The following is a 26,267-nucleotide window of genomic DNA, read 5'->3' on the forward strand; positions in this document are numbered from 1 at the left end:
ATATATGACTTTTATTAAGCAATAAGGAATGATACAAACTATGAGAGGTTTATATATGAAGCAGGGTAAACTGAGAAATTAATGATTGCATTTGATACGGAAAAACTGTTTTTATCAATTCCAACCAAATACATGAGGATTACCGATACTTGGGGATTCCCGATACGTGGGGATTTCTGATATCTGAGGATACTTGGGGATTACCGATACTTGGGGATTTCCGAACACGGCGGTTTTATTACGGAAGTTATGCCTGGATTTACCGATAAAAAAGTAATGAATTCCACGGAGAAAATGAGATATATGTGAAATTTGGTTCTTGTTTTGTAAATTTAACCCTGGTTGAATGAATCAGCTTGACAAAAAACGATGAAAAAATTGATGAAATGAATTAATGAAGAATTATATTTTATGCGTCGATTTTCAATTCAGCCCCTCATTTGGGTGTAGTTGCTACTCAGCTGATGCTCAGGGGGGGGGGAGGGGGGAGGGATGTTTGATGTTTAAAGATATTCTGCTTGTACAGCAGAAGAGACAGACAGACAGAGTACGCAGTGTTTATACCGGTATCTATCAGCAGGAAATACTGTGAATTATTCATTAGATCTGACTGAGACCCATCTTCCTCCTCTCCCTCCTCTCCTCTCTCCTCACTCTCCCCCTTCTCATCTCCCATTCCTCTCATCACTCATTGACCAGTTGTACGTGACCAAGACTCAAAGGCTCAGATTTAAAGATGGGTTTAGTTTGTAAACCCAGTCTATCTCTGCCATGTGCGTCTGCTCTAATACCGTCTGCTGCTGCTGCTGTCATACGGTTGCCAGGGACAACGGTAATCGATGCAGATGATGTTTTTTCATCTCATTCAGCAGCAGCAGCAGCAGCAGCAGCAGCAGCAGTTGATTGCCTGACTCTATAACACTCTCTCCCTGACCGCCCCACAATTCACAATTTAGTTTGTCGCCCCACACAGAGATGATATATATCGTCCCTCAAGATCCGAGGCTCCGCGAGCAGCAATCGCCGATTTTTACTATACTTAGATATATAGAACATTATGAAATATTGATAGATTAAATCACCAGGGGGCAGTAGTAACAACGATATGGCTTAGATTTTAAGACTATTGTAGGTCTAATCTTGCAACCGGTAATCCAACAACCCTGCAACAACTCCACGATTCCTGAAAAACTTCTAAACAGAAAATACTTTTAAAATGTGCTTGAAACTCCATTAATTTGAACACTGCGCAAAATTCCTTAAAATGTCAATTTCGAGAAAAAGACGATTAAGAATGTTTGTACATGTACCAGTCGTTGTACAGTAGACTACGCAAACAGATACAGTTGGGACCAGGATTGTTTTTTACCGAATTAGGCAGCTGCCAAATTAAAAACTGAGTAGACCTACAGGTATTGTAAAGATTTGCTTACAAAACCACTGATTTGAATTACCGATTTACTGAGATAAACAGTGCAGATTAAGGAGGAGTCTAGATGCAGACGCTTCCTCAAAACTAGAAATTTTCTCCTTATTAGAAATGTTTTATATCCAGGAATGACCTGCATGTAGTGACCCGGTGTTACAACTTTAGACCAGTCCTTAGATTTAAGAACACTAGTCACGGCTGTTTAGCCGAGATTTGATATTTGAATTTCTAGATTTATTCCCTATCATTTCTTTTTTTTCAGGTCGATATATCGGAAATAAGAGATTGATTATTTGAGATATCATCAAAACTCAAAGTGAAATCGATACAAGTTGGTGGCGCGGGGTATTTCACCTCAGCTGCTCACATCATGGATCCAGACGCAACCGATAATGGCGCAAACGATGTCATCAACGGTGATATTAAACCAGACCCGGCTAAACTAGCTCAACAAGCCATCATTAAACAGGTATTAAACCAGATCCGGCTAAACTAGCTCAACAAGCCATCATTAAACAGGTATTAAACCAGACCCGGCTAAACTAGCTCAACAAACCATCATTAAACAGGTATTAAACCAGACCCGGCTAAACTAGCTCAACAAGCCATCATTAAACAGGTATTAAACCAGACCCGGCTAAACTAGCTCAACAAACCATCATTAAACAGGTATTAAACCAGACCCGGCTAAACTAGCTCAACAAGCCATCATTAAACAGGTATTAAACCAGACCCGGCTAAACTAGCTCAACAAGCCATCATTAAACAGGTATTAAACCAGACCCGGCTAAACTAGCTCAACAAGCCATCATTAAACAGGTATTAAACCAGAGCTGGTTTATGTAAACTGGATTAACCCGTTCAGTGCTGACTAATTAATACCCTAATGTGCTGAAGATAATTTGAAAATTTTGAAAAATTCCGCCCTAGTGTGTTGAATAACGGGAATACCACTATAGTGCGTCTACACCGCAGTGCGGTGTATCGTTAGTTACTTATATTTCACTATGTTTGACAGGTGCTGCCATCTTTCAATAGAGATGAATACTAATAAAATCAATACCTCGCGGTGCAGTGTACTAACAAAATCTATCACTGATTTATACACCGCACTGCGGTGTAGACACACTGATAGGGTTAAACAGTTGTTTGTACCGATTTTCAGGATGTGATGCTGTCTGGTTCCAGTAACCAATCACCTATGACTTCGTCGTTATCCCTTGCAACAATGGCAATGCCGACAGTTGCTATGGCGAATGCGGGATTACCGACGGTGAATATGGGAACGGCAGGACTCGCTGGGACGATCACCGATCAGTTATTCATGTCAGTCGGAGCGTCTAATGGTGATACACTAACTACTCCAACTACTTCATCAGAACTCAAACCTGAAGTTCAAAATCGTAAGTATACAGAAAATACCTCCATCAATCCTCCTATGACATCATCAAATTGATCAATTCACCCGTCCAAAATACATGTCTGCCTTCATAAATCCCCCTATGACATCATCTAATTATCTACTAGTGATTAGATCTATAGACACTTCTAGAAAAGATGTCTGCCTCCATAAATCCCCCTATGACATCATCTTACAGGTCGACTAATATTTGATTATTTTTCACAGTTTTATCGTCGGCAGCAAATACTCAGTTACTCGGACAGCCACAGGTGGCGCCACAGTTTATAATGGCTGGTTCGGGAGGTCAGGGTACGGTAGGAGGGTTACCTACAGTTCAACAGTTCTTTATACCTGTCTCTACCGGTAAGTGTCAATCAAAACAAGCTAATGTTAACCGCTCTGATTGTTAAACGAGCTAACATTAACCGCTCTGACTGTTGATTATAATCTATTTTTCAGCGAATGGAGCTCAGCAGTTGTTGAGTATACCGATGTCGCTAGGCGGCGGACAGCAACAGATTCAATTGTTGACGTCTAACGGACAGTTGATCGCCACGAATCTAGCCGGTTTACCCGGAATTCAAACTTTAACCAATAATCTAACGGCTAATCATCATCCCGGTAAGGAGGGTGCTACGACTACGAGCCAAAGGGGTGAGGATTTACCGGCAGCTGCTGCTGCTGCTGCTGCTGTAGCTGACTACTATTATATGGTTTTATATCATATTTTGATCATAGTCTATTTCAAATTTTATCTCCTCCCCCTTGGTTCTTTTTCATTATTTTTACCTGCATTAAATCGTAGATATCAATCTGCAGCCTGGAAACCTGGCCAGCTCGACCAGCCCCTCGGATATTCACCACATTGGGGGTCAAGTTCCAGATTGCAGATTGATAGCTGCATTAATATGTATAAAATAAACCCAGTTCCACCTGTGTTCCGCCAGTGTTCCACCGGTGGAACACTGACAGTGTTGGTTTAGTTTGACTTTTGAGTTAAGATTTTCCAATATTGTAACTTAGCCAAATCTGAATTGTGGAATTGTGGAATTACAAATGTACTTTGGAATTGTTTTTCGTATGGTTGTTTATATGTTTTCAATCTCAATGTATTTAGTTATTTACTTTGTAACTGATGGTTAATACAGAAGATTTTGTGACTTCTGAGGTCGAGAGGCCTCTCTCCTCAACAAGTGAGGTCTGAAGGCCTCTCTCCCTCCCTCCAACATGTGAGGTCTGGAGGCCTCTTTCCTTCCTCAACTAGTGAGGTCTGAAGGCCTCTCTTCCTCCCTCCAACATGTGAGGTCTGGAGGCCTCTTTCCTTCCTCAACTAGTGAGGTCTGAAGGCCTCTCTCCCTCCCTCCAACATGTGAGGTCTGGAGGCCTCTTTCCTTCCTCAACTAGTGAGGTCTGAAGGCCTCTCTCCCTCCCTCCAACATGTGAGGTCTGGAGGCCTCTCTCCCTCCCACCTGCTAATGGTCAGTTTCCATTTGAGTAGCAAAATTTAACCATCTTCAGTTTTTTCGATCGTAAATTTTGCTCCCAGATTTGTTTGGTGTTGTATGAAATCGGTGTACGTTGATTAGAATTCTCTCTACGAGTCTAAAAAAACAGCCGGCTAGTATCTAGTATTATTGATTATTACGTGATTTTATATTGAACAGTAGCAGCAGCCCAACCTAATCCAACTCTGGCAGCTACGCAGGTTCTACCACAACTACTGACTAACGCACAGGGACAGATTATCGCTTTAGGAACGCAGGTATAAATCCCCCTCTAACCTCTCATCTCTAGGTTACGGTTAACTATTATTTGTAGTGAGTCAAATCAGTAATTTGATGATGTCATAAGGTGATTTATGGAGGCAGACATATTTTCTAGGAGTGTCTATAGATCAAATCACAATTTGATGATATCATAGGGGGATATATGTAGGCAGACATCTTTTCAAGGAGGGTCTATAGATAAAATGACTTGCGCCTAAGTCAGTGATGTCATAAGGGGGTTTATGAGGCAACGTAGGGAGCAATAAAAACAAAGCAATGTTTTTCTTATTTTCGCGTTTCAGGTTTTACAGCAACCCTCGGTGACGTTATCAAATCAGCAGCAGGCGGCAGCAGCGGCGCCCTCTACGAATCTGAACCAGGCCGCAGCAGCGATCCAGGCGGCGGTGACTCCACATATCACAATACCTCGTCCCGATCCGGTACCTCAAGCGTTAACGCAACCGATCTCTATAAACAACCAGAACGCAGTCGTCACTCAAACAGCGCCACCTACTGTGAAAACTATACAACAAACTACGACAACGACGACGCAGCAAGCTTCCGCCAATAACCTTCCACCTAACGTTAGCAGTTTATTACCCAGTATGTATTACACACAGCTTCTAGACCTGGTCTCTGAGTTTAGACCTGGTCTCTGAGTTTAGACCTGGTCTCTGAGTTTAGACCTGGTCTCTGAGTTTAGACCTGGTCTCTGAGTTTAGACCTGGTCTCTGAGTTTAGACCTGGTCTCTGAGTTTAGACCTGGTCTCTGAGTTTAGACCTGGTCTCTGAGTTTAGACCTGGTCTCTGAGTTTAGACCGGGTCTCTGAGTTTAGACCTGGTCTCTGAGTTTAGACCTGGTCTCTGAGTTTAGACCTGGTCTCTGAGTTTAGACCTGGTCTCTGAGTTTAGACCTGGTCTCTGAGTTTAGACCTGGTCTCTGAGTTTATACCTGGTCTCTGAGTTTAGACCGGGACTCTGAGTTTAGACCTGGTCTCTGAGTTTAGACCTGGTCTCTGAGTTTAGACCTGGTCTCTGAGTTTAGACCTGGTCTCTGAGTTTAGACCTGGTCTCTGAGTTTAGACCTGGTCTCTGAGTTAAGACCTGGTCTCTGAGTTTAGACCTGTTCTCTGAGTGAGTTCAGACTTGCAGTCAACTCATTTGAAAGGGTTGAGGACTCTTGGGTCCGTTACTTGGAAGTCAAGTTCGACTGGTAATTTCATGATTTACTGTTTATTTGTAGATACCGTCAGCCAATCAAACGAAAGTACAACCGTTGACGGAATTAACTTAGACGAAATCAAAGAATTCGCAAAACAGTTTAAAATTCGGCGTTTATCTCTGGGTTTGACGCAGACTCAAGTCGGACAGGCTCTCAGCGCTACTGAGGGACCCGCGTACAGTCAGTCAGCTATCTGCAGGTAGGTTGATGTTTATCTCTGGGTTTGACGCAGACTCAAGTCGGACAGGCTCTCAGCGCTACTGAGGGACCCGCCTACAGTCAGTCAGCTATCTGCAGGTAGGTTGATAAAACTCAGTGTTCTCCATAACAGGTTTTAGAGGAGCAGCCACCTCCACCCCTCTGAAAATCAGCCAGCCCCTATAGAATATCTGCTGCCCAAACTAGAGTGGATGCCAATATTCTATCAATGCTGATAATTGCTTTGAAATATATCGGACTAAACTGAAAAATAGAAGATTCCATGTCACGTAAATAAAAATACCTTTATTTCATTTTCAGGTTTGAAAAATTGGACATAACTCCGAAAAGTGCGCAGAAAATCAAACCAGTTTTAGAGCGATGGATGTTAGAAGCTGAAGATCGGTATAAAAACGGCGTTCAGAATCTAACGGAGTTCATCGGTAGCGAACCTTCAAAAAAACGGAAACGTCGGACGTCGTTTACTCCGGCAGCGCTGGAGGTGTTAAACGATCACTTCGAGAGGAATACACATCCTTCAGGTGAGACACACAGAGGGGAGGGGAGGGGAGGAATGGGAGGGGAGGGCGGCGCTGGAGGTGTTAAACGATCACTTCGAGAGGAATACACATCCTTCAGGTGAGACACACAGAGGGGAGGGGTAGGGGAGGCGGAGGGGGAGGGGGGATAGTTTAAACTAAGTGAAGAGTTTGAGAAATGTAACATCATCTATAGACACTTCAAAATGACTGTCTTCGTAAATCCCCTTATGACATCATCAAATTACCTACAAGTTGTTTTAATCTATAAACACTTCTAGGAAAGATGTCTGCCTTCATGAATCCACCTATGACATCATCAATTTGTCTACCAGTGATTTGATCTATCAGCACTTCTAGAAAAGATGTCTGCCTCTAGAAATCCCCCTATGACATCATCAAATTATGCATGTATATTGCTGATATGTTTCAGGTGCTGAAATGACAGATTTATCAAATAAACTGAACTACGATCGTGAAGTGATACGTGTTTGGTTCTGTAATAAACGACAAGCTTTAAAAAACACGATCAAAAAACTCAAACAGGAGCAACAATAGACACCGGTAAAAACCTGTCGTTAACGGTTACCGCTCGCTGTCGTCACGGAAATGGGACTTCAATCGATTGAGATGACGTAGATTTTTTTCCGAGTTTTTTTTGTTTGTTTTTTTTTACGTTCGCTGAAAAAATGACATCAAATGTTTAAGATTTTCAAGGACATGTGGTCTCAAAAATGGTGTTTGTCTTTATGAGGTTTATTTCATTTTCCATGAATTTATGTAACTGTGTTTAGGATATACTTTGATCTGATTAGAGTGTTTGGAGTGGGGAGTGGGGAGGGGGTGAGTGGGGGGATGGGGAGGGAGTCTGGTCTATTGTGTTGACTTCATGCATTTAAAGGTTGTAATATTAACACTATTAATTTATGTTGAACTTTTAGTATCCAAAAATATCTACAAAACTTGGATCCAGTTTCACTGTTCCTGACTGTGAAACTGTATCCTGGGCCCAGTTGTACAGTTGTAATTAATGTCCAAATGTGGTTTCAAATTTTAGACTGATCTTTAAGTTTTAAGATTGGCTATAAAACCAAAATGAGCTTTCGCTGGTCTTAAGTTGTTAGATTGACTATAGAACTAAATTGAGTTTAGACTGGTCTTAAGTTAGATTGGTTATAGAACCAAAATGAGCTTAGACTGGTCTTAAGTTGTTAGATTGGTTATAGAACTAAGATGACCTTAGGCTGGTCTAAAATCTAAGCCATGACTGTGCAACCGGGCCCTGGTTCTTCTAACCTGGTTTTTGGAGTCAAATTTTCTGCCCTTGCAGTCTCTTGTGCCCAGTGACTCCAATACGACTCCGGAGTCTGTAATCAGGGGACGCAGGGCGCGTTTTACTATTTTGTTAAGTTATATTGTGTACATTGTATTTCTATTTGATGTACATTGTTTTTGTTATCGCATTGTATTAACATATTCTATTGCGCGCGACGTCCATTGAGTTATTTGTTTTTTTCTGTTTTCAAAAACTGTTTTTTCTTTCTATCGGAATCAAATCTTAACGGATGTTTTTGATAACTATAAAACTCTTTACTCGGACTCAAACTCGGGTTTAAATTGAACTGAGTCTAATTTAAACTCGTAGTTTTAGCTATGATGCGCGAGGTGCTAATTTTATTACAAATTAATAAAGAATGATTTTGTATCTTGAACATTTTTTAAAAAAAATGCAATCTCGAATGTAATTTTGTTTGTAATCGAATCTGTTACCGGTATTATTGTTTATAGGCTATTCGTAAAATATTTGACTTCTAACAAATAACGATCTGACTTCAGTGGAGTTTATCGTATCGTTTCTCGGACGCGCTTGATTTTGTAAAAACCCGAACGTATTTTGATTTTAATGAATTGTACATAAAAACCTAAATATATATATATATATATATATATATATATATATATATATATATATATATATATATATATATATATATATATATATATATATACGTGTATATATATATTTATAATGATGATAATAATCATTAAGATTAGTATGATAATAAATTTAAACCAGTATGAAGCATTTAACTAATGAATATTCTAATTTAATGTAATATATCGTGTATAGATGGAGAGTTACTCTCCTTTCGCGACGGTCATGATGCCATGAAAACTGTTTTTGCTCTATTAAATATGCATGTATATAATTTGCATATTTACCGTTTTGGTACCTGATTGGTCACTATTTCGACCAATCATAGAGCTTAGATATGATTTTGCCATAGGTGATGTATCGGCCATCTTGGATGAACTTCAGCTCAGATTTCTATTGACAATTGGCTTTGCGGATTATAGTCCGAATGAGACTCAAGATGGCCGACACTGTGGTGTAAGACCGAATTGCGTTTGATTTCGGCCACGAGACAATTTGAAAGGCAAAGTTTGACCTTGCCCTTGCTTGCCAGGGTTTGTTTGCCACTGCCCTCAAACTCACAGGATTTGAAAAGCTATTTTATGGCATGTCTGCACTGGGTAGATCAGTCTGTTGCTGAAGGCTGAGTGGTCTGCTGCTGAGGGCAGATCAGTCTGTCACTGAGGGTAGATCGTTCTCTGCTGCTGAGGGTAGATCAGTCAGTCGCTGTGGGTAGATTTATCACTGCCACTGAGGGCAGATCAGTCTGTCCCTGACGGTAGATTTATCTCTGCCACTGAGGGCAGATCAGTCTGCTGCTATCAAGGGCAGATTGGTCTCTGCGGCTGATGACAGAGTAGTCTGATCTACAGTAGAACTGTCGCTTTACGAGTAGAAACTAATGTGAATATTTCATCTACGAAATGAATTAAATTATGAAAATTTATAATGAACTACAAAATAATGACGAATAAAAAGACGAAATGAATATTGAATGAAGTCCGAGCTTGGTTTTGAAGTTGAAAAATTTTTCCTTTGGGAGTTTTTCGTCTCGCACTGACATGAATAGGTCAGAACTTCCGTGCTAATAGGAAAAATTATCACCTCGAAGGAAGATGGGGTTTGGTATCTTATTTTCCTTAAGTTATTTCCCGGTTTCAACGAGACATGCCAGCGTGAGCCGACTCTGCCATCATTGACCAGGAGCAAAAAAGTCTAGGCCTAATAAGTACACGGTTGAACGTGACTTATGATGAATAGATGAAGTCTGAAGCTCTTATACGACTAAGGCTTTATCCAATCCACCGGTGTTTTGTTCTTGGGCTTAAATATTTCCAAATTAAGCAAAATACTTCATGAAAACTATATTCAATATTTGTTAGAACAAATTCCAATATTTTAAGTTGTAAATAAATTTTCCTTTCAGGACAGAACTATGATTTGGACCCATTAAAACTGTTTTTGTTGAATTCAGTGTCTATTCCAAATCCCACCAGATGGCGGGCGTAAACCTGGACTCGGCGCCATTTGATCCAGTACATTGAGGATTCTCAGCCGAACGAAATGATTTTTTCTCTTCCTAAGGCTGCTACAGTAATGAATAAACTTGTTTTTTTTCGTCCCAGCATTCATGATGTATATTTCATGAGTACTGTTTCAAAATGTAATCTGCCGGCGTCGAGCGCGCCGGTCGGAGCGCTCCGCATAACGGCGCCGGGTAACGAGCTCGTATTCCGGGCTATGCCGTACTGCCTCTAGCACTAAGCAGCTTCCTCCATTTACACGTTGTCGACGCTTCTCTCGAGTTTAAAATGGGTTTCGGTGATTTATCGACTGCAGCAGGAGTATCAGTACTCAATGAATACCTGGCTGATAAGAGCTATATCGAAGGGTAAGTGAAAAATCTCTGATTTAACCGTTATTTTAGCCGTAATTCGCTACCAAAATGTGATTCAGTTCGTCGATCGGCCGGATGGTGGCAGCACGTGATAGTAGTGTTTTATTATTTACAGGTATGAACCGTCTCAAGCCGATACAGTCGTCTTCAAGTCGATGAAGTCAACTCCGTCGGTAGAACTATTCCACGCTCTACGCTGGTACAATCACATCCTGTCATTCCGTGACGAGGCTGACAGGTAAATACAGCGCAACCTAGTGGATTGCTGTAGCATCATTCAAAAACTAACATCGTCCGAGTTTGTGATGAGATAATTTATTTCTACCTAGAAGAAAATTTGTTTTTACAAATATTTACATGTAATAAGAGATATGTTTTAACCGATCACGCCCCCTGGTGATAGTTTAATGAACCAGTTTTTTCATTGTCTCTTCAGTTTCCCGGGAACAAAGAAATCTGTAAGCGAGTACGGACCGTCGGTTACCCCGAGCGATAACCGTAAAAAGGCCGCTGCAGCAGATGATGATGATGACGATGACGATGATGATGATTTCGATATGTTAGCCAGTGATGATGAGGAAGAACAAGCAGCTGCTGAGGAAAGGAGGAAGAAAGCAGAAGCCGCTTATTACGAAAAGAAAGCCAGTAAGTTTAGAGCGGAGCCACCCTTCCACATCCACTCTCGGCCTTGTGAGTCTGAGTCACCCTTCCATATCCAGTCTAGAGCCATCCTCTATGCACATTGAGGCTGGAGTCATCCTCTATGCACATTGAGGCTGGAGTCATTCTTCCTGTTAAAGTGAGCCCGGAGCCACTGTCCCTGCGCATTGAGCCCGGAGCTGCCCTCCCTGCGCATTGAGCCCGGAGTCGCTCCCAGCTCAGTGAACCTGAAGCCGCCCACCTGTCCAGAGTTACCCCCTCACAGCCCTAAACATAGTTTTATCTACAAGGATGAAAACTTCACAAATGAATCAATGATGAATTCAAGTCTAAGAAGTTCTCTGAGTGGAGAAGGGAGCAGGGGGTTATTGTATCATAGGGGGACCTGGGGAGTTGAATGATGGTTTCAATTCTTAGGTTCAATTAAACATGTTTGATAAGAGTCTATTACTTATACGATGATGAATTAAATAATCAGAATTCACAATTTCTGAATATTTTTATTACCTCTAAGAAGTTCTGAGTACAATTCAATAGATCAATAATTTATTGCTGGTATTTCTATTCTATTCGATTGAAATTTCTATGAGAAAGATATTTTTATCTCGCGCCTACTGACTGCTGTGCTGTGCTGTGCTGTGCTGTGCTGTACTGTGCTGTGATGAATGAACAATTCAGATAAACAGAATGTTGATATTCGATTTTAACCTCTAAGAAGTTCTGAGCACAAATTTGAATTATTAGGCAGCAGTAGAAGTTGGTATTAGTTTGACTCTTACGAAGGCGGGGGTTCACTATGGGGGTCAGGGAGGGAGGTGGTTAAACCTGCTGTGCTGTGGAGGGAGGTGGTTAAACCTGCTGTGCTGTGGAGGGAGGTGGTTAAACCTGCTGTGCTGTGATGAATGAACAATTCAGACAAACAGAATGTTGATATTCGATTTTAACCTCTAAGAAGTTCTGAGCACAAATTTGACGCAGCAGTGGAAGTTGGTATTAGTTTGACTACTACAGGGGTTAACTACAGATGGTCAGGGAGGGAGGTGGTTAAACCTGCTATAGATAGTTGAGACTGTTACAGGGGCTTATTGGCTATTCAGAAGTGGTTAAAAGTTTCTAAAACCTGCTGCGCCATGATGAATTGACGAAGCAGAATCAAACATTGTTGATATTTGTTTTAATCCTCTAAGAAGTTCTGAGCGCAATAACAAGCAGTACTGGGTTTGGTAGACTAGGACTGCAGCAGGGAATCAGAACTTAAAACACGGTTCATAAAACGGTCGTTTAAAGTCACGGGATGAAACAATGAACCTCCACTTATCAGCATTATGTTGTATCATGATTGAAAGGGAGAGATTTTGTTGATTTATTTCAGAGAAGCCGGCTGTGATCGCTAAAAGTTCAATCATTCTCGATGTGAAACCATGGGAAGATTCGACTGATCTCGTCGAGATGGAACGTCTGGTGAGAACTATCCAAACTGACGGACTCGTCTGGGGAGCCTGTAAGTTCATTCAATCGGTTTAATTCTTCAAGGGCTCAAACTGAACCCTAGAATATTACTAGCAACTGCTTTATTTATGCAAATATCTTAAAATGTCATCTTCATTTTCTTTTCTCCATCGTTTTCAGCTAAATTGATCCCGGTCGCTTACGGCATCAAAAAATTACAGATCATGTGCGTCGTTGAGGATGACAAGGTGAGACGAGTAAAAACCCGTTTAAATTTCGAGTCCTTGATTTCGTCCGATCGTGGAAACAAATCTAATACTTGAAGCATCGTTACTTTAGGTTGCATTAAATGTTTTCGATCAATTTCAACAATTTGATCGAAATCATTAAATGTTTACTAAAGTTTGTAGGATTTGAGTTGACTATATTTCAGAGCACAGCGAGAGAGCTGCGCGAGGTGTGCTGATGTTGTAATAATATTTTGTATTTAATGGTTTTTAGGTCGGTACCGATTTCTTGGAAGAGAACATCCTCGGTTTCGAAGATCACGTCCAGTCCGTAGATATCGCGGCTTTCAATAAGATATAAAAATGTGCTGCTTAGAAATTACAACATCAATGTGCGAATAAATAATTTATATCTGAATATTAATTAGTATCAGTAATTGAGGCTCTGGTTATCACTGGTTAGCCCCCGATATCCCTCGGCTTTGTCCCTCATCTCAGACTCGACATTTTGGGTTATTTGAGAGGTTTTCGATATCTAAGCACGAAGCAGAATTGGGTCAACCTATCCTAGCCCTGAAAAGTAGTTGTTAAAAGGGGTGAGGGTCCCATTCCTCGTGATATTTGATTCCATTATGATCAAGCCAGCGCAGGAAACCACACACTGTGAGGATAGTTGCATCTCCGAACATTAGGAGATAGATTTAAGTGGGGTAATTCGAGCTTTTTGGTGTAACAAATCACTCGCATGCCGAAGTAGGAATTTCAATCAGTCCGATATCACAACCGTCTAGTGCTGCCGCTATACATATCGTTGACGGCGAATGCGGGAACTAGCTTGCTACCTACATGCCACAGCAGGAATATTGCGATGACGATTTAGTTCTCATTTTTACCGTCAATGTAATACATAGGGGCAGCACTTGAAGATGCTGCCCTGAAATAATTTCAGGCAATATAATAAGAATGATATAAAATATGAAATCTATGTTGATGATGGCGTTGACTGAACAAGAGATTTTATATGTTTTTACTTAAATTTCTTTATTAACATCTTTACACAATTATATTCGAATTATCGAAATTTTCCCTCCACTCGAATAATGACGTCACCTGTGTGTCAAGGTCGCACGTGTGATTAAATGTGTGTCGTCACGAATACGGAAGATACGACACCAGCGATGATCAAAGCAGACGTGAATTTTACAAATGAACCTGAATAAAATCAAATTGAATCAATGGATTTTGCAATTTGCCATTGTTGTTGCCAGTGGAGAGGCTACAACTGGCAATATGCATTGAGAGAGAGGGAGACGGAGACGGAGACGGAGAGCAAGGAGCGGGAGAGGGAGAGGGAGAGGGAGAGGGAGAGGGAAGGGAGAGCAAGGAGAGGGAGAGCAAGGAGCGGGATAGGGAGAGGGAGAGGGAGAGGGAGAGGGAGAGGGAGAGAGAGAGGTATCAACAGTCTAGCAGTAAGGAAGAGGTTATCGGAAGCTGGTGTCAGAACTCGCGTTCTCCAGGATGGCATACCAACTATGTATGGGAGGGGCTGGATGGATTACCAGCCCAATACTGATATACCTGAATGGATAAATGAAGTCAGTATCGCCACGGCACAATTAGAAAATATGGAGAGGAGGGAGGCATACGACTAGTTGGGAATGAGAGGCGGGGATAGATTTAACCTATTATCCGCTGTCTGAATGGATAAATACCTGACGCTTTGACGTCCACCCATATCTCCTGACCAACTGCTCGACACGGTTTCACAAAGTAAAACCCGGCGTTTTTCAATTTGAAATCTTTTATCGTCAAAATCGACAGACGTTTATCGCCAACTGTCTGCAGAAATAAAAATATGAAATATAAGGGATGGTTGATCACAGAATACCCCAAAAACATCAAAAACTTCTACTGATGTTTTTCCATTCAGGCGCGAAAGGCAACCGAGCCCTGGTAAGCGAGTTTGGAAAATGATGGGTTTTTTGATAAACTCGGCAAAGTTACCTCTTCAGTAAGTTTATACTCAGTTTGTTTAGTATTCGGTATCGGGGCTTTGATTTTACCGAACCACCAGCCCAGTTTGCAGTTGGCGGGTAACGGATTAGCGTAGAACGAGGCGGTCAAGTTGAAATTTTTAGTTCCGATTTTAACGCGAGGGGTCGCTGGATCTATGGTAAATCGCTCGGGATTAACTGTGAAAGTAGAAGAATATATGTTAGACATAAAAATCGACGATTATAGGTTTCATGTTTGTAAATCGGATTCGGTATCGTATTCACAGGATTCACAATATCCTTACATTCGACGTTCAACTTGAGCACCGCAGTTTTCTGTTGTTCCGGCCGATAGGGGGCCTTGTGATCGAGTTGGTTAGCCGCGCAGACGAGCAGACGACCGTTATCAGCAGACGATACAGTACTCGGTTTCAGATCGATATTCGTCGACATGACGGCAGCGTCTGCGCATCCTTGACTTAGAAAATTAAAAATTATTTCATTAGGAGATTACGAGTAAGGACCCGACTACGATTCATTGATGGACCCTTCATTCGAGTGAATTTTTGAGTTCTTTACTTTTATTTTGGTGTCACCCTCGCCTGCCAGCAGTGCACCGAAGCTCACTCCTCGGGCAACAACCGAACCCCGGCAAGCGAGGTCGGTAAGTATAAACTTACAGTTTGGTGCACGGAGTGACGTCACTCTTGACGCCGCTTGTTAATTTCATCATTCTGTTACCAAGCGTCACTTGAATCGATGCCATTTCCGTGTACGATTTCGCCTCGCAGGTCAGGATTGTAGGGGTCGCTGCTTTCTGCCTCAGATCGTACATGACGTCACTACCATTCGATAGTGCACTCCCGGCTGAGTTTTTCCAATCGACGCTAACAGGGGGCGCTGAAAACGATTTTTACAAATAAAGCGCTTGTTTTGTTCCAATTTATTTACAGTTCGTCTTACAATATTTAACTTGGTGGTGAAGGTTTTGCTGGTCACATCCCCCTCACACATAGATTCATCAGACATTTCTAATTGAAATTGAACTAAACACAAGGGGCCGGTTTTATAGACTGGTATTACCTTTAACCCGGGGGCTAACTCAATTGAATTAAGTTAGCCCCCGGGTTAAAATAATACTGGTCTATAAAACCGGGCCCAGGAATTAACCAAACATTTTGCAACTGATCTTTTACAGTTCACGTTAAACTGATGAATGTTTCAGTAGATGAACTACAGGTTCAGACGTCACATCAATTAAAGGTTGGACTGGTTGTCGAGTAATAGGGGGAGGATCAGCGCCCTCTGGTGGCTCACCTATGACAACGATCTCCTTTGAAACAGCTGGAGTAGGTTTACCCTTCAGCGAACAGGTGTAGTTACCAGCATCAGACGGTTTCAAATCTTAATTAAAAATAAAAACAATTGTATTTTCATTCAATTCTACTTGGTTTCTGGTTGTGTAAGTCGAGATGTGTAGAAATTCGAGAAAAAATATTCAATAAGTCATCAAATCACTTTTGCAAAAAAAAAATAACGCCAACTTCGATCATATCAGGTCAACTTTGATCCCTAACCCTAGATGAGCTCGTAACCCTAGCGTGTCATCACCAACTAGCCGGACTCGAACCTGCGACCTCCAGCGTGCCAGCAGGGCACAATAACCACTAGACCATAGACCAATAGTGAGTGAAATTGTTCGTCTGGTGACCATATCAGCTGTGGCGACCGGTGACCAGTCAGGTGTGGTAACCGGCAACCAGTCAGGTGTGGTAACCGGCGACCAGTCAGGTGTGGTGACCGGTGACCAGTCAGCGGTAGTAACAGTATGATATCTTCCTCCCATTTAAAAGTCTAATTAAACCACATTCTATCCGGACAGCTTGGTGTAGCTTAACAGAAAAAGAGCTTTGAGGGGGGGGGGGGGGGTCGAGGGACCTGTTTATACCTGTTATAGTTAAAACGACGCCACTGGTGGCATCTATTGTCACATTGTAACTGCTCGGAATTCCCTGCACTGCACTACCATTCTCAAACAGTTTAATTCCCGGATCATCTTGTTTTATAGATCTAGTCCACACAGCATCCGTCAGTCTTTTTACCCCCTGAAATAATCAATTAGACCGTCGTGCACATTGTGATGCTAGGATCTTGTGGAGGACGTCGATCAGTTTTTGAATCACTTACACTCGGACATTTTGCTTGCACCGTGGATCCAACTGCTGTCTCGTTACCAGCTTCAATTGTTACAAATACAACTGTGAAAAAAGACATCAAATCCGAAAATTGTGCGTTGAACCGCACACCACAGTGGAACTGAGTCCCACAACACCGTGGAACTGGAGTCCGACAACACCGTGGAACTGAGTCCGACAACACCGTGGAACTGAGTCCCACAACACTGTGGAACTGGAGTCCCACAACACTGTGGAACTGGAGTCCCACAACACTGTGGAAATGGAGTCCCACAACACTGTGGAACTGGAGTCCGACAACACCGTGGAACTGAGTCCGACAACACCGTGGAACTGGAGTCCCACAACACTGTGGAACTGGAGTCCCACAACACTGTGGAACTGGAGTCCCACAACACTGTGGAAATGGAGTCCCACAACACTGTGGAACTGGAGTCCCAGAACAACGTGGAACGACTGAGCTCTCCCGTGGAACTGTCTCCCCCAACATAGCTGGGCTCCCCTTCGGAATTACGCCTGGATCTTCCCCGCCCCTGGAACTGGGCCTCCCCTGCAGAACTACCGGAGTATCGCATGTGGAAGCCCCCCCCCCCCCCTGTAGAACTACCGGGGTATCCCATGTGGAAACTAATCTAATAAACCGATTCTACCTACCACAAATCACAATAAATATTGCCACTGTTTTATCGCACAGATCGGGAGGATGAGCGGCGACCATTGTTTAATGATCTCTGTTTATATCCAATATGTATAAAATCCGTTTCGCAAAAACAACCACCGCAGTTAATACAAACACACAGATAACAGAATTCCATGCAGAGTGATATGAATATATTGAAATACATATTTATTCAGAGATTTTGCATTAATTTGAATAAATCAAGCAGTTTTTTAAATGAGTATTATTTTCCAGGGTCTAACTTCATAGATGGATAATACTGCGTCGTTTAAGGGTTGGGTTAGGTCTCGTCGTTTATCTCGGTGCGAGTCTCTTTCACGCCATCCATGGTGGGGAAAATGGGCTGGAGTCGAGGATAGGTCATTTTTATCGGACCGAGTACAATATCCGTATGAACATAACGATTAAAACTGTACGTAATCCTCGTAATGAGCCTCCCGAGTCTCTGAATGGTGGCCAGTGCACGTTCACGTGCCAGTGCACGTTCCGGGGCAGGTGTACGAAGCAAAATCCTCCTTTTTAGAACCGGACGTTCATAAAACATGGTACCAGAAAATGACAGGTTTCTGAACGTTTATCTTGATACATTTATTTACAACTAATTTAAACATTAATAGATTGTGTTCAAATATGTACAGATTAAATAGCGGAAAATTCGTAGAAGACATATTCGACGAGTGCTGGGTGATATTCTAGATTTGTTGGGGTCGGAGTTTGCCGAGTATCATAGGCCCGGTTTTATAGACTGGGTATCAAAGTTACCTCTCGGGGTAAAACACTGAAACTCAGTTTTACCTACGAGCAATTACGTTTAGACAATTGCTCGTCGGTTTTACAAAGCGCCGATATCGAGTGAGTCATCATTCTGTAGATTGTACGACACACAACAAATAGATCAACTGCTGGTGACACATGTTTCCACGTATATTCTCTATCAGTCTACTCGTGTAACAGAATCGCACGCTACCGGGCACGTGTAGTGTAGAATTATGCATAAAAAAGTAGAAACTAAATTATTATTGATGACTCAACCGAGGAATGTCCTGGATCTCCACTCTGTATTCTCCCCACACCTGCTCTCTCCTGCCCTCTGTCCCCAATCTCTCCTCTCATCATCCACCCCTTATCCTCCTTCCTTTCCTCGTGTGCCCTCTATCCACTTTCTTCATCCTTTCCCTTAAAAACTCGTAATCATCATCTACAACTAGCGCGGTATCTCGCTATAAACACATTGTACACTGTAAAAACTGAAAGAAAAATAAAACTCAATCAATCAAATTTACTTCAGAACAATTTATGTAAAATGTTGTCAGTATAGGGAACCACAATGAGGCCAGTCGCGCAGTCTTGGCTTAGGATTTAGACAGGTCCAGGACCAATAGTTCTATAGCTAATCTAACAACTGAAGACCAGGCTTATCTCCCAGTCACGACGACTGCGCGACTGGCTCCGGGGCCGGTTCCATAGTCAAGACTTAATACAAAAAGTGGTCTTAAATCTTAAGACTGGTCTGAAGTTGTTAGATTGGCTATAGAACTTAGTTGGTCTTAGAACGGTCTTAAGTCTAAGCCCTGACTATGCAACCGGCTCCAGGGTTTCATACTAACATCGTCGTAAGTGAACTCGTATTTTCCCGTTTCTACGTTACGGTGTTGCAGACGATCGCGGGCTCTAAACGCCTCCGTGTACGCCCTCAAGCGGACGGATAGCGAAACAAAATCGTCGAAAGCGATTAGACATCTGAGTTTTCCTGATCCGTCATCGACGGCTTTCGAATATCGTTTCATAAGAGTGGTTAGAGCATCGCGACTCAGGCGATAACCTACAAAAATAATAATCAACATGATATATATAATCATATTAAAATTAAGATTTTCCAAAGTGCATGAGCGCTTTTATCCGGAGACCAGTTGCACAGTGATCTCAGACCATTTTAGTTCTCGAGTCTATCTACAGTCAATCTAACAATTCTAAAGACCACTTCTGGTCTTAAGTCTCGACTACTGTGCAACTGGGTCCCCGATCATTGAAATCAAGTCTTAGATTTAACAACTTCAGACAATTCCGCCTTTCCAGTAGGACCTGGGGTCATCTTTTACAGACAACTTCAAGTTTTGAAATTTCACTTAGTTAACCGAAGTGAATTCAGCTGATCCATGCACGATGATATTTTTGTGAAACTTTGAGGACGGCAGCTCAGTCGTTTACGGGCGGAAATTACCGAATACTAACGGAATGAACCGAGTATTACCGTATCGTTGCATGATTGTATTGAGAAGTTCATTCGCTTCTACGAATTTCGATCGATCGACATCGACTTCGTCAAACGTCTGCTTCCAGTAAACTAAACATTGTAATAATTCTCTAAACTCGTTATATTGCATGATTCCATCTTTACTTCTCTGTGTCAGGAGCGTCAACGTTAAGGGTTCAAAACAATTCATAAACAATCATTTCAGTATTTGAATTTGAATTTCAGCTGTTACATCTATCTTTGAGTACCGGGTAATCAGACTGATTACTTGATGCATACTGGTGTTCTAGCAGAGCGCCTAGATTTAGGGGGGTGGGGGTCTCGGTGATGCGGACCCCTGCCTTCCTACTGAGGCGGTCATTTGTCGTCAAGTTAAAGATCATTAAAACGTGTATATGTAAATCTGTCACTATCGGAAACTTCAACCTTTCGGATTGTAATTCTCATCTAACCGAGGATCCTGGGACCCGACGCTTTAACTGGGACCCTTGCCTTCCGTAGATCTGTAAGTATCACGTGACCTCGTGTGAGTTCAAAACATTGTTTGAAATTCATTAAAAGGATACATCCAGCATTGCAATCATAATCCTGAATGAAAACAGACAAACAATCAGCGCAAAATTCATCATTTATCTATTCAAATTCTTAACATTGATTGAAAATGAAAAAAATCGCATACTTGCAAAGTTCCAAACTCCAGTTAACTGAAATTGGAATTTGAAAAAAAATATTCGTTAAAATGACCAAAATTTTTCGACCAAAATGCGGCCGAACCACAATTAAAACAACATAATCAGACAACCTCTCACCACACTGAATTGATTGGATTTATATCTGTTTATACTTTATTGCCTAATTGAGTTATATTCAAATGTGAATTATGAAACCGAAAATTCCTTACTTCCGTAAAATTGTTGAATTCTGGGTGTTGTATTGAGAATATATTGTAATTCTTCGCCTTGGATTCCGTTGATTCGCTACGGAATAAAATCATGATTGTAATTTTTCTGAAACTGTGAGAATTCTGTGAGAATTCTGCGCTAAGTTCTACCTGTGATTTGATCTGTGAATTAAACGCGTGTTGAAATTCAGCTTCCGTTTGAAATTTCATCGCCTACAAAATACGCATTGTCCATCTTTTATAGGGTGAAATATACAAGACAAGAAAAGATTCCATTTCTTGCTATAATCATAAAGATTTGATTCAAAAATAAATTTCAAATAGGGTTTCAAATTTAATTCAAAAGTAATTAAACTAACTGATAACGAGAAGAAAAATCTTAAAATTTGATTCTTAAAGTATTTGAACAATGAATTTCATTTACAAAACAATTATATTTTTATTTTATGAGGTCTAAAATTCAATTCAAAGAGTAATTACAAAACGAATTTCTTTCAATTGATAAAGATATTTCTTTTTCTTATATAACATGCAATCCAACAAACAAATTGTAATCAGGTTTACATCGGTGTGAAATAATGAGCTGATAAAATAGTAATTCAAAACACTTCAAATGTTCACGGAGAATCTTAAAATTTTAAAATTACCATTTTAGAAGAAATTTCATAAATGAATATCCTTTTTCTAAATTAAATTTCTATTTAAGAGGATCTCAAATATCTCAAATTTAGCTTAGAAAGTAATGAAACTAACTGATATCAATAGGAGAAACGATGGAAATTTTTTTCAAGAGGTCTTATAAATTCGATGAAAGAAGTAGATTTCGATAACAAATACTTCATGATGATGATCAAATTTGGTTTTCAAGATCATGAAAGTTAAGCAGGGTCCCAGTACATACCTGCCAGGCTTGAATTTGGTAAATATTTTGCTGTACATTAGTTGCATATTCTCCGTAATGTTGACTGGGTGGTGGAGGCTGCTGCAGCTGGTGTTGCTGGTACTGTTGTTGAGGATACTGCTGATGATACTGTTGATGATGATACCCACCCCCAGCCTGCTGCCGCTGCTGCTGCTGCTGGGGTTGTAAGGCGTAGTACTGCGACAATTGATTCAAAAAATTCATCTTCCGAAAAATCGAGAAATTGCTGAGACAGAAAATACGGAGAAATACACTGCGAGTTGTTTACCTTGGATACCAGTACTCCACGCGACCTTCAGCCTACTGGTATTGACTTTATCGTGTCACTCACAACCACCTTTTCATTATTCCGGCTATTCGTCGTTTCAGCGAAAATACAACGTTCTCACTATATATCAACACAATACTCGCGCAAGTCATACCCACGATTTCGACGACTCGCATAATGCGGGCAAGCGTCTCTTGACGGTTTCTAGATGAGAGGGGCCCAATTTGATTTCACTCAAAGGAAGTTGGAATAAACACTTTAAAAGCCGTGTATGCTGTACTAGATAATCAGAAGAAATTCCAAACTAAAACAATCGAAACAAAATCAAAATCGATTATATTTATTCTCAATACAACAATCATAATGTAATCAAGTCCTCAAACACGTGGACCGTATTTCAAAAACAGTCCAACCATAGACTCTAAAACAAAAAAGTTTATGGCCCATGGACTAGAAATTATATTTTGCAAACTCTGCCTTGTCTTAACATATTTTCACACTATCAATCTGTTTATTTTCTCAAGGTTACACTTCTTTCAAGTGTACCAGTCACTTACAACCTCAAAAACAGTCTCCAACATAAAAACATATAAAACAGGAGACAATATCATAAATTCAATCTGGATAAACTAATCAATCTCTTATTTCAATTGATTAGAATTGTTTTTACTAGAATCCGAAGTTTTGCACAGTTTATACGAATGATGAACATGTACAAATGTATTTGTACTGTCGGTTTTTTCTCATGACAACGATACAAAAATATATCAACATAAAACGTCAAAACCAAAGCATTAAACCCACAAATTCATACACAGTGTTAGATAAATGAAATTATTACAGGAAAACTAAAACATTGCAAACTTTGCCTTATCTTAAGAGATTTCTTCAAACATTATCAACAAGCTATTTTCACGAATGTTAACATTTGAAACAAAGTATTATGAAGGTTTTGTCTTCTACTTAAAAAATACCCGATAGATTAAGATAAATCGAGTATCTATTAAAATGGTTTGACTGACAATCAACATATAGCTTTAGGGCAATTACTGATTAACTTTGTAATTATAGATACATTCAGTCGGTTTATCTTGATTGTAGATGTCTTTTTCTATATAAAGATCTGAAATTCTTCTTGTGCAGATATTTCAGACCCTATACAGACATTGTTGAACCGATGATTGAATAAAGCTAGGATAATTTACCAATTAGCACTGTTGCATATATTCATAGCATTGTGATATTACAACATATATCCTCAGTTATCAAGAAACGGCTCCTCTACTTTTGGACCTTAATCAAATCGATATTTCACGAACCACTTTAAAGATCCAAAGTGGAATTGTTGCTACAAAACTTAAACTAAACAATTGAAAAGTTGTGACATTAATAATGAAAACATATATTGTTTTTATTGTCACAACAATAATTCTTCAATGACAGGTGTGCTCGAGGTATTATCATTATCATTAACAAACACTTGAACTGTATTTAAAGAAACAGTTTAAAACAAAAAAACAAATCACTATCGAAATCTTAATTTCGTTTTCGTTAGCATTATTTTCACTAGAAAACAAGCAGTTTGCCAACTTTGCTGAAGATTTTCAAACAACTCTCTTATTATTTCAAATATTACATTTCTTACTTCACAGTAATCTGGCATTTTTTTCTTCCAGCTTTGAAAACTTATAAAGATAATTACACTATCGATAACCAATCTAATCAGTAGTATATCCATAAATTAAGTTCATAGCTGTTTTACACTATTTCTAAAAGGTAAAATGTATCTAAAGTAGATAGTTAGTCAACATTATCCCGATATCAATTAATAGTTACAGCAGTGACTGGGCGTGCTAGTTTTAAGGACACTTGAGGCCAGGACCTTTCATCAGCTATTTAAAGCATTCTATCATATCAGATATTTTTTCAGTGTGTTCGATTTAATTAAGGTTTATGGTTAATTGTTTCGTTTATTACTAACTGAGCTGATAGAATGCTTTAAATAACAACAGATAAGATCGCACGTAGTTAGCAGAAGGTTATTCTATGAATGAATAACTTTATTTACAACGATAATTGTGTTGATAAATATTTGAAAAAATGCCCGATGATTGATGTAAATAGATGTATTAATTGTTTGTTGATGATGTTGTTTATTCATATATCATTAATATTTATCACGTTTAATCTATTGTTTTTTTTTAAATTATTCATTTATGTTATATGTACTATGTATTTTGTATCATTTATCATTTTTTATTTATTGTTTTTTGAATAATTTTTATTTATTCATGTACTTGTATTTTGTATCATGTATCATTTATACTCCTCTATTTACATCATCGGGCATTTTTCGCTGTAAAGTACTGGGCTATTTTTAAAAAGCACTACAAATTCACTGCCGCTCCTAAATAATCATTATACACCCGATTTGAAGCTAAGTGATCATTAGTGTGAAAGCCACTCAACCTCGTTATATGGATTTACCCACATTAGAAGAAGTTAAAACAGCTATAAACAATATTAAAACGTTCAAAATTATTCCTAGCTATAACGTTATTCCTCTCTAATGTGAAGACTGTCTCTTTAAGACAAGTTTCTGCTTTCAAATACTAGCAATGATCATCAAACAGATTGATGGAGGCTCAAAGAAAATCGATATATTCGATTCATTTGTCAAATCGGTTACATGGGCCTTCAAAAATATCTAAATTCCGTAAAAACTTATTATTTCCTTACATTATCATTTATTATGCTTAACTAAGTACAAATATTATATGAACTTGATTAAGCTCACAACACCGACCCTATATCTCAGTTTAGTTTGAAAAAGGGTAACTAATAAGGCAAAATAAATCAATACATTACAAATTACTCCAGGAGTCCGTTATTGTCTCTGCTGCTCCTGAATAAGTGTTAATATGATACACTATTGTTTATGCTGCTCCTCCTCCGAATTTATGAGGCAAACTGTTGTCTCTGCTGCTCCTGAATAAGTGTTTATAGGATACAAATTGTCTTTGCTGCTCCTGAATAAGTGTTTATATGATACACTATTGTTTATGCTGCTCCTCCTCCGAATTTCTGAGGCAAACTGTTGTCTCTGCTGCTCCTGAATCAGTGTTTATAAAGATAATGTTTGTAGAAATCGCCAATTGTAGAAGAATCAATTGTAGAAGATCTAACAATTGTAGAAGAATCCACGCTGCTGCTGGCTCCTCAACTTAGCATCTGGGCTTCTACAGCAAATGGGTCTATCAGTAATCGTCTACTTCTGGATGTCTTCTTGCAGACCATCATTTCAGAGAGACCATTATTTCCGAGATGTAGTTTAGCTGAAACAAAGTGAAGAAAGCAGATCTTTTTAGGCAGACGATCCTTTCAAGCATCATTGATCATAATTTACGTGTCAATTAAAGTGGCCGTGTTTTTCACGATCACACGATAAGGAAGATGTTGAATGCGGATTTAATTAACCCCAATAATTTGTTGTTTGATTGCAAGATTCAATTTGTCTAATATTGTTCATATCTCAGCATACATTGCCCTCTATATATTTTGATTTACTATACCGGCCAAAGAGTTTCAATCCAGTTATATGGAGACGCCAAACTTCACCAGCGCCTCTATTCTCTCCAGTGCTACGCATCCTGCCCTGGATGCTAAACACAGAAATGAAAAATCAACTTAGCTTTTAATCAAGACTGTCAGGTTCAGTTTCTGCAAGGGTTTCAGTGTTTGGCTGATGAGTTGATTCAAGGTGGAGTCTTTCGTTATCACTCCTGGTCGGTAGATCTTAGATGATTCGTTGATCTCAACCCGGGCCTTTCCAGAGTTAATTGAGCTGAGAAATAAATAAAAAACGACATTTTGTAGTGACACATTTCTTCAGATCGTAAATCGTAATTTACATGTGTATCAACTTAACTTTTTGCTGAGTTCAATTTCGGCTATGGTCTCATGGTGGCGGTTAAATCTGCAGAATCCGTTTTTTGTCTTCTTCAGAGTAAGTTGGTTTAGCTGGAATAAATAAAATAAACGACATTTTGTAGTGACACATTTCTTCAGATCGTCAATTGTAATTTACATGTGTATCAACTTAACTTTCAAGTTTGAAGAGTTCACCGTTTGGGTTGGATCTGCAGAATCCCTCCGTCGTCTTCCAGCGTCGTCTTTCGTCTGAAATGAAAAAAGAGAAGAGCGATGAAAACCTGGTACGGAACAAAACTAATGTTCGAAAGCTTTTCAGCTCTCCATCGCCGGTCACATGCCGAGAACACCAGACAAAGAGCCAGCCAGGAATATACTGCCCTCTACACGCCCTCACACAGAACGCGAAAACCAGGATGA

The 26,267-nt window shown here is 40.0% G+C and overlaps 4 protein-coding genes, 1 long non-coding RNA gene, 4 other non-coding genes and 1 pseudogene across 10 annotated transcripts; 8 read left to right on the forward strand and 2 right to left on the reverse strand.

The window, feature by feature from the left end:
• LOC141911706 (vacuolar protein sorting-associated protein 16 homolog) overlaps positions 1–1,810 on the forward strand; it is a 30,130-nt pseudogene extending 28,320 nt beyond the window's left edge.
• A 409-nt stretch (positions 1,811–2,219) lies between these two features.
• LOC141911708 (POU domain, class 6, transcription factor 1-like) lies at positions 2,220–7,368 on the forward strand. The gene is made up of 9 exons (XM_074802716.1): positions 2,220–2,248; positions 2,595–2,832; positions 3,057–3,194; positions 3,291–3,452; positions 4,496–4,593; positions 4,900–5,200; positions 5,841–6,018; positions 6,339–6,559; positions 6,990–7,368. The coding sequence occupies exons 2-9, from the start codon at positions 2,601–2,603 to the stop codon at positions 7,112–7,114; spliced, it is 1,455 nt and encodes a 484-aa protein (XP_074658817.1). The 5' UTR covers positions 2,220–2,248; positions 2,595–2,600; the 3' UTR covers positions 7,115–7,368.
• A 2,859-nt stretch (positions 7,369–10,227) lies between these two features.
• LOC141911729 (elongation factor 1-beta-like) lies at positions 10,228–13,122 on the forward strand. Its single transcript, XM_074802746.1, has 6 exons — positions 10,228–10,362; positions 10,484–10,606; positions 10,805–11,013; positions 12,401–12,529; positions 12,658–12,725; positions 12,979–13,122. The coding sequence occupies exons 1-6, from the start codon at positions 10,283–10,285 to the stop codon at positions 13,063–13,065; spliced, it is 696 nt and encodes a 231-aa protein (XP_074658847.1). The 5' UTR covers positions 10,228–10,282; the 3' UTR covers positions 13,066–13,122.
• LOC141911730 (uncharacterized) lies at positions 11,330–12,236 on the forward strand. Its single transcript, XR_012620076.1, has 2 exons — positions 11,330–11,843; positions 11,904–12,236. It is a non-coding gene; the product is annotated as an uncharacterized LOC141911730 (long non-coding RNA).
• LOC141912385 (small nucleolar RNA SNORD61) lies at positions 11,484–11,555 on the forward strand. The gene has a single exon (XR_012620163.1). It is a non-coding gene; the product is annotated as a small nucleolar RNA SNORD61 (small nucleolar RNA).
• On the forward strand, positions 11,684–11,756 carry LOC141912382 (small nucleolar RNA SNORD61). Its single transcript, XR_012620161.1, has one exon. It is a non-coding gene; the product is annotated as a small nucleolar RNA SNORD61 (small nucleolar RNA).
• Positions 11,921–11,993, forward strand: LOC141912383 (small nucleolar RNA SNORD61). The gene has a single exon (XR_012620162.1). It is a non-coding gene; the product is annotated as a small nucleolar RNA SNORD61 (small nucleolar RNA).
• On the forward strand, positions 12,156–12,228 carry LOC141912386 (small nucleolar RNA SNORD61). Its single transcript, XR_012620164.1, has one exon. It is a non-coding gene; the product is annotated as a small nucleolar RNA SNORD61 (small nucleolar RNA).
• Positions 13,123–13,738: 616 nt separating the features above from the next.
• LOC141912040 (uncharacterized) lies at positions 13,739–17,701 on the reverse strand. Its single transcript, XM_074803210.1, has 9 exons — positions 17,548–17,701; positions 16,886–16,956; positions 16,647–16,803; positions 16,016–16,102; positions 15,379–15,598; positions 15,004–15,176; positions 14,709–14,896; positions 14,417–14,543; positions 13,739–13,916 (listed from the first exon to the last, which is right to left on the reverse strand). Exons 1-9 carry the CDS (start codon positions 17,609–17,611, stop codon positions 13,840–13,842), a joined length of 1,164 nt encoding a protein of 387 aa, XP_074659311.1. The 5' UTR covers positions 17,612–17,701; the 3' UTR covers positions 13,739–13,839.
• Positions 17,702–18,200: 499 nt separating this feature from the next.
• On the reverse strand, positions 18,201–21,923 carry LOC141911972 (grancalcin-like). Of its 2 annotated transcripts, XM_074803102.1 has the most exons (8): positions 21,629–21,923; positions 20,878–20,940; positions 20,728–20,803; positions 20,506–20,530; positions 20,393–20,414; positions 19,824–19,974; positions 19,180–19,394; positions 18,201–18,819 (listed from the first exon to the last, which is right to left on the reverse strand). In XM_074803102.1, exons 1-8 carry the CDS (start codon positions 21,851–21,853, stop codon positions 18,793–18,795), a joined length of 804 nt encoding a protein of 267 aa, XP_074659203.1. In that variant the 5' UTR covers positions 21,854–21,923; the 3' UTR covers positions 18,201–18,792. The 2 variants fall into 2 exon arrangements, with proteins under 2 accessions (XP_074659203.1, XP_074659204.1); XM_074803103.1 differs by lacking the exon at positions 20,878–20,940.
• Positions 21,924–26,267: the final 4,344 nt, after the last annotated feature.

Source organism: Tubulanus polymorphus, chromosome 10 (assembly GCF_964204645.1).
Source record: "Tubulanus polymorphus chromosome 10, tnTubPoly1.2, whole genome shotgun sequence".
Classification (NCBI taxonomy): domain Eukaryota; kingdom Metazoa; phylum Nemertea; class Palaeonemertea; order Tubulaniformes; family Tubulanidae; genus Tubulanus; species Tubulanus polymorphus.

What these genes read in the sequence shown, in the direction of transcription:
- LOC141911708 (XM_074802716.1), top strand. Translation starts at nt 2,601, where the DNA reads ATGCTGTCTGGTTCCAGTAACCAATCACCTATGACTTCGTCGTTATCC. An exon ending in CGTTAGCAGTTTATTACCCA is followed by an intron (nt 5,201 to 5,840) that starts GTATGTATTACA and finishes GTTTATTTGTAG; the next exon opens with ATACCGTCAGCCAATCAAAC. An exon ending in AGTCAGTCAGCTATCTGCAG is followed by an intron (nt 6,019 to 6,338) that starts GTAGGTTGATGT and finishes TTTCATTTTCAG; the next exon opens with GTTTGAAAAATTGGACATAA.
- LOC141911729 (XM_074802746.1), top strand. Translation starts at nt 10,283, where the DNA reads ATGGGTTTCGGTGATTTATCGACTGCAGCAGGAGTATCAGTACTCAAT. An exon ending in GATAAGAGCTATATCGAAGG is followed by an intron (nt 10,363 to 10,483) that starts GTAAGTGAAAAA and finishes TATTATTTACAG; the next exon opens with GTATGAACCGTCTCAAGCCG. An exon ending in TTATTACGAAAAGAAAGCCA is followed by an intron (nt 11,014 to 12,400) that starts GTAAGTTTAGAG and finishes GATTTATTTCAG; the next exon opens with AGAAGCCGGCTGTGATCGCT.
- LOC141912040 (XM_074803210.1), bottom strand. Translation starts at nt 17,611, where the DNA reads ATGGTCGCCGCTCATCCTCCCGATCTGTGCGATAAAACAGTGGCAATA. An exon ending in CGTCGTTTTAACTATAACAG is followed by an intron (nt 16,103 to 16,646) that starts GTATAAACAGGT and finishes TTTTTAATTAAG; the next exon opens with ATTTGAAACCGTCTGATGCT. An exon ending in GCTCAAGTTGAACGTCGAAT is followed by an intron (nt 14,897 to 15,003) that starts GTAAGGATATTG and finishes CTACTTTCACAG; the next exon opens with TTAATCCCGAGCGATTTACC.
- LOC141911972 (XM_074803102.1), bottom strand. Translation starts at nt 21,853, where the DNA reads ATGAATTTTTTGAATCAATTGTCGCAGTACTACGCCTTACAACCCCAG. An exon ending in TTATGATTGCAATGCTGGAT is followed by an intron (nt 19,975 to 20,392) that starts GTATCCTTTTAA and finishes CTCCTGACACAG; the next exon opens with AGAAGTAAAGATGGAATCAT. An exon ending in TACAATCATGCAACGATACG is followed by an intron (nt 19,395 to 19,823) that starts GTAATACTCGGT and finishes TTATTTTTGTAG; the next exon opens with GTTATCGCCTGAGTCGCGAT.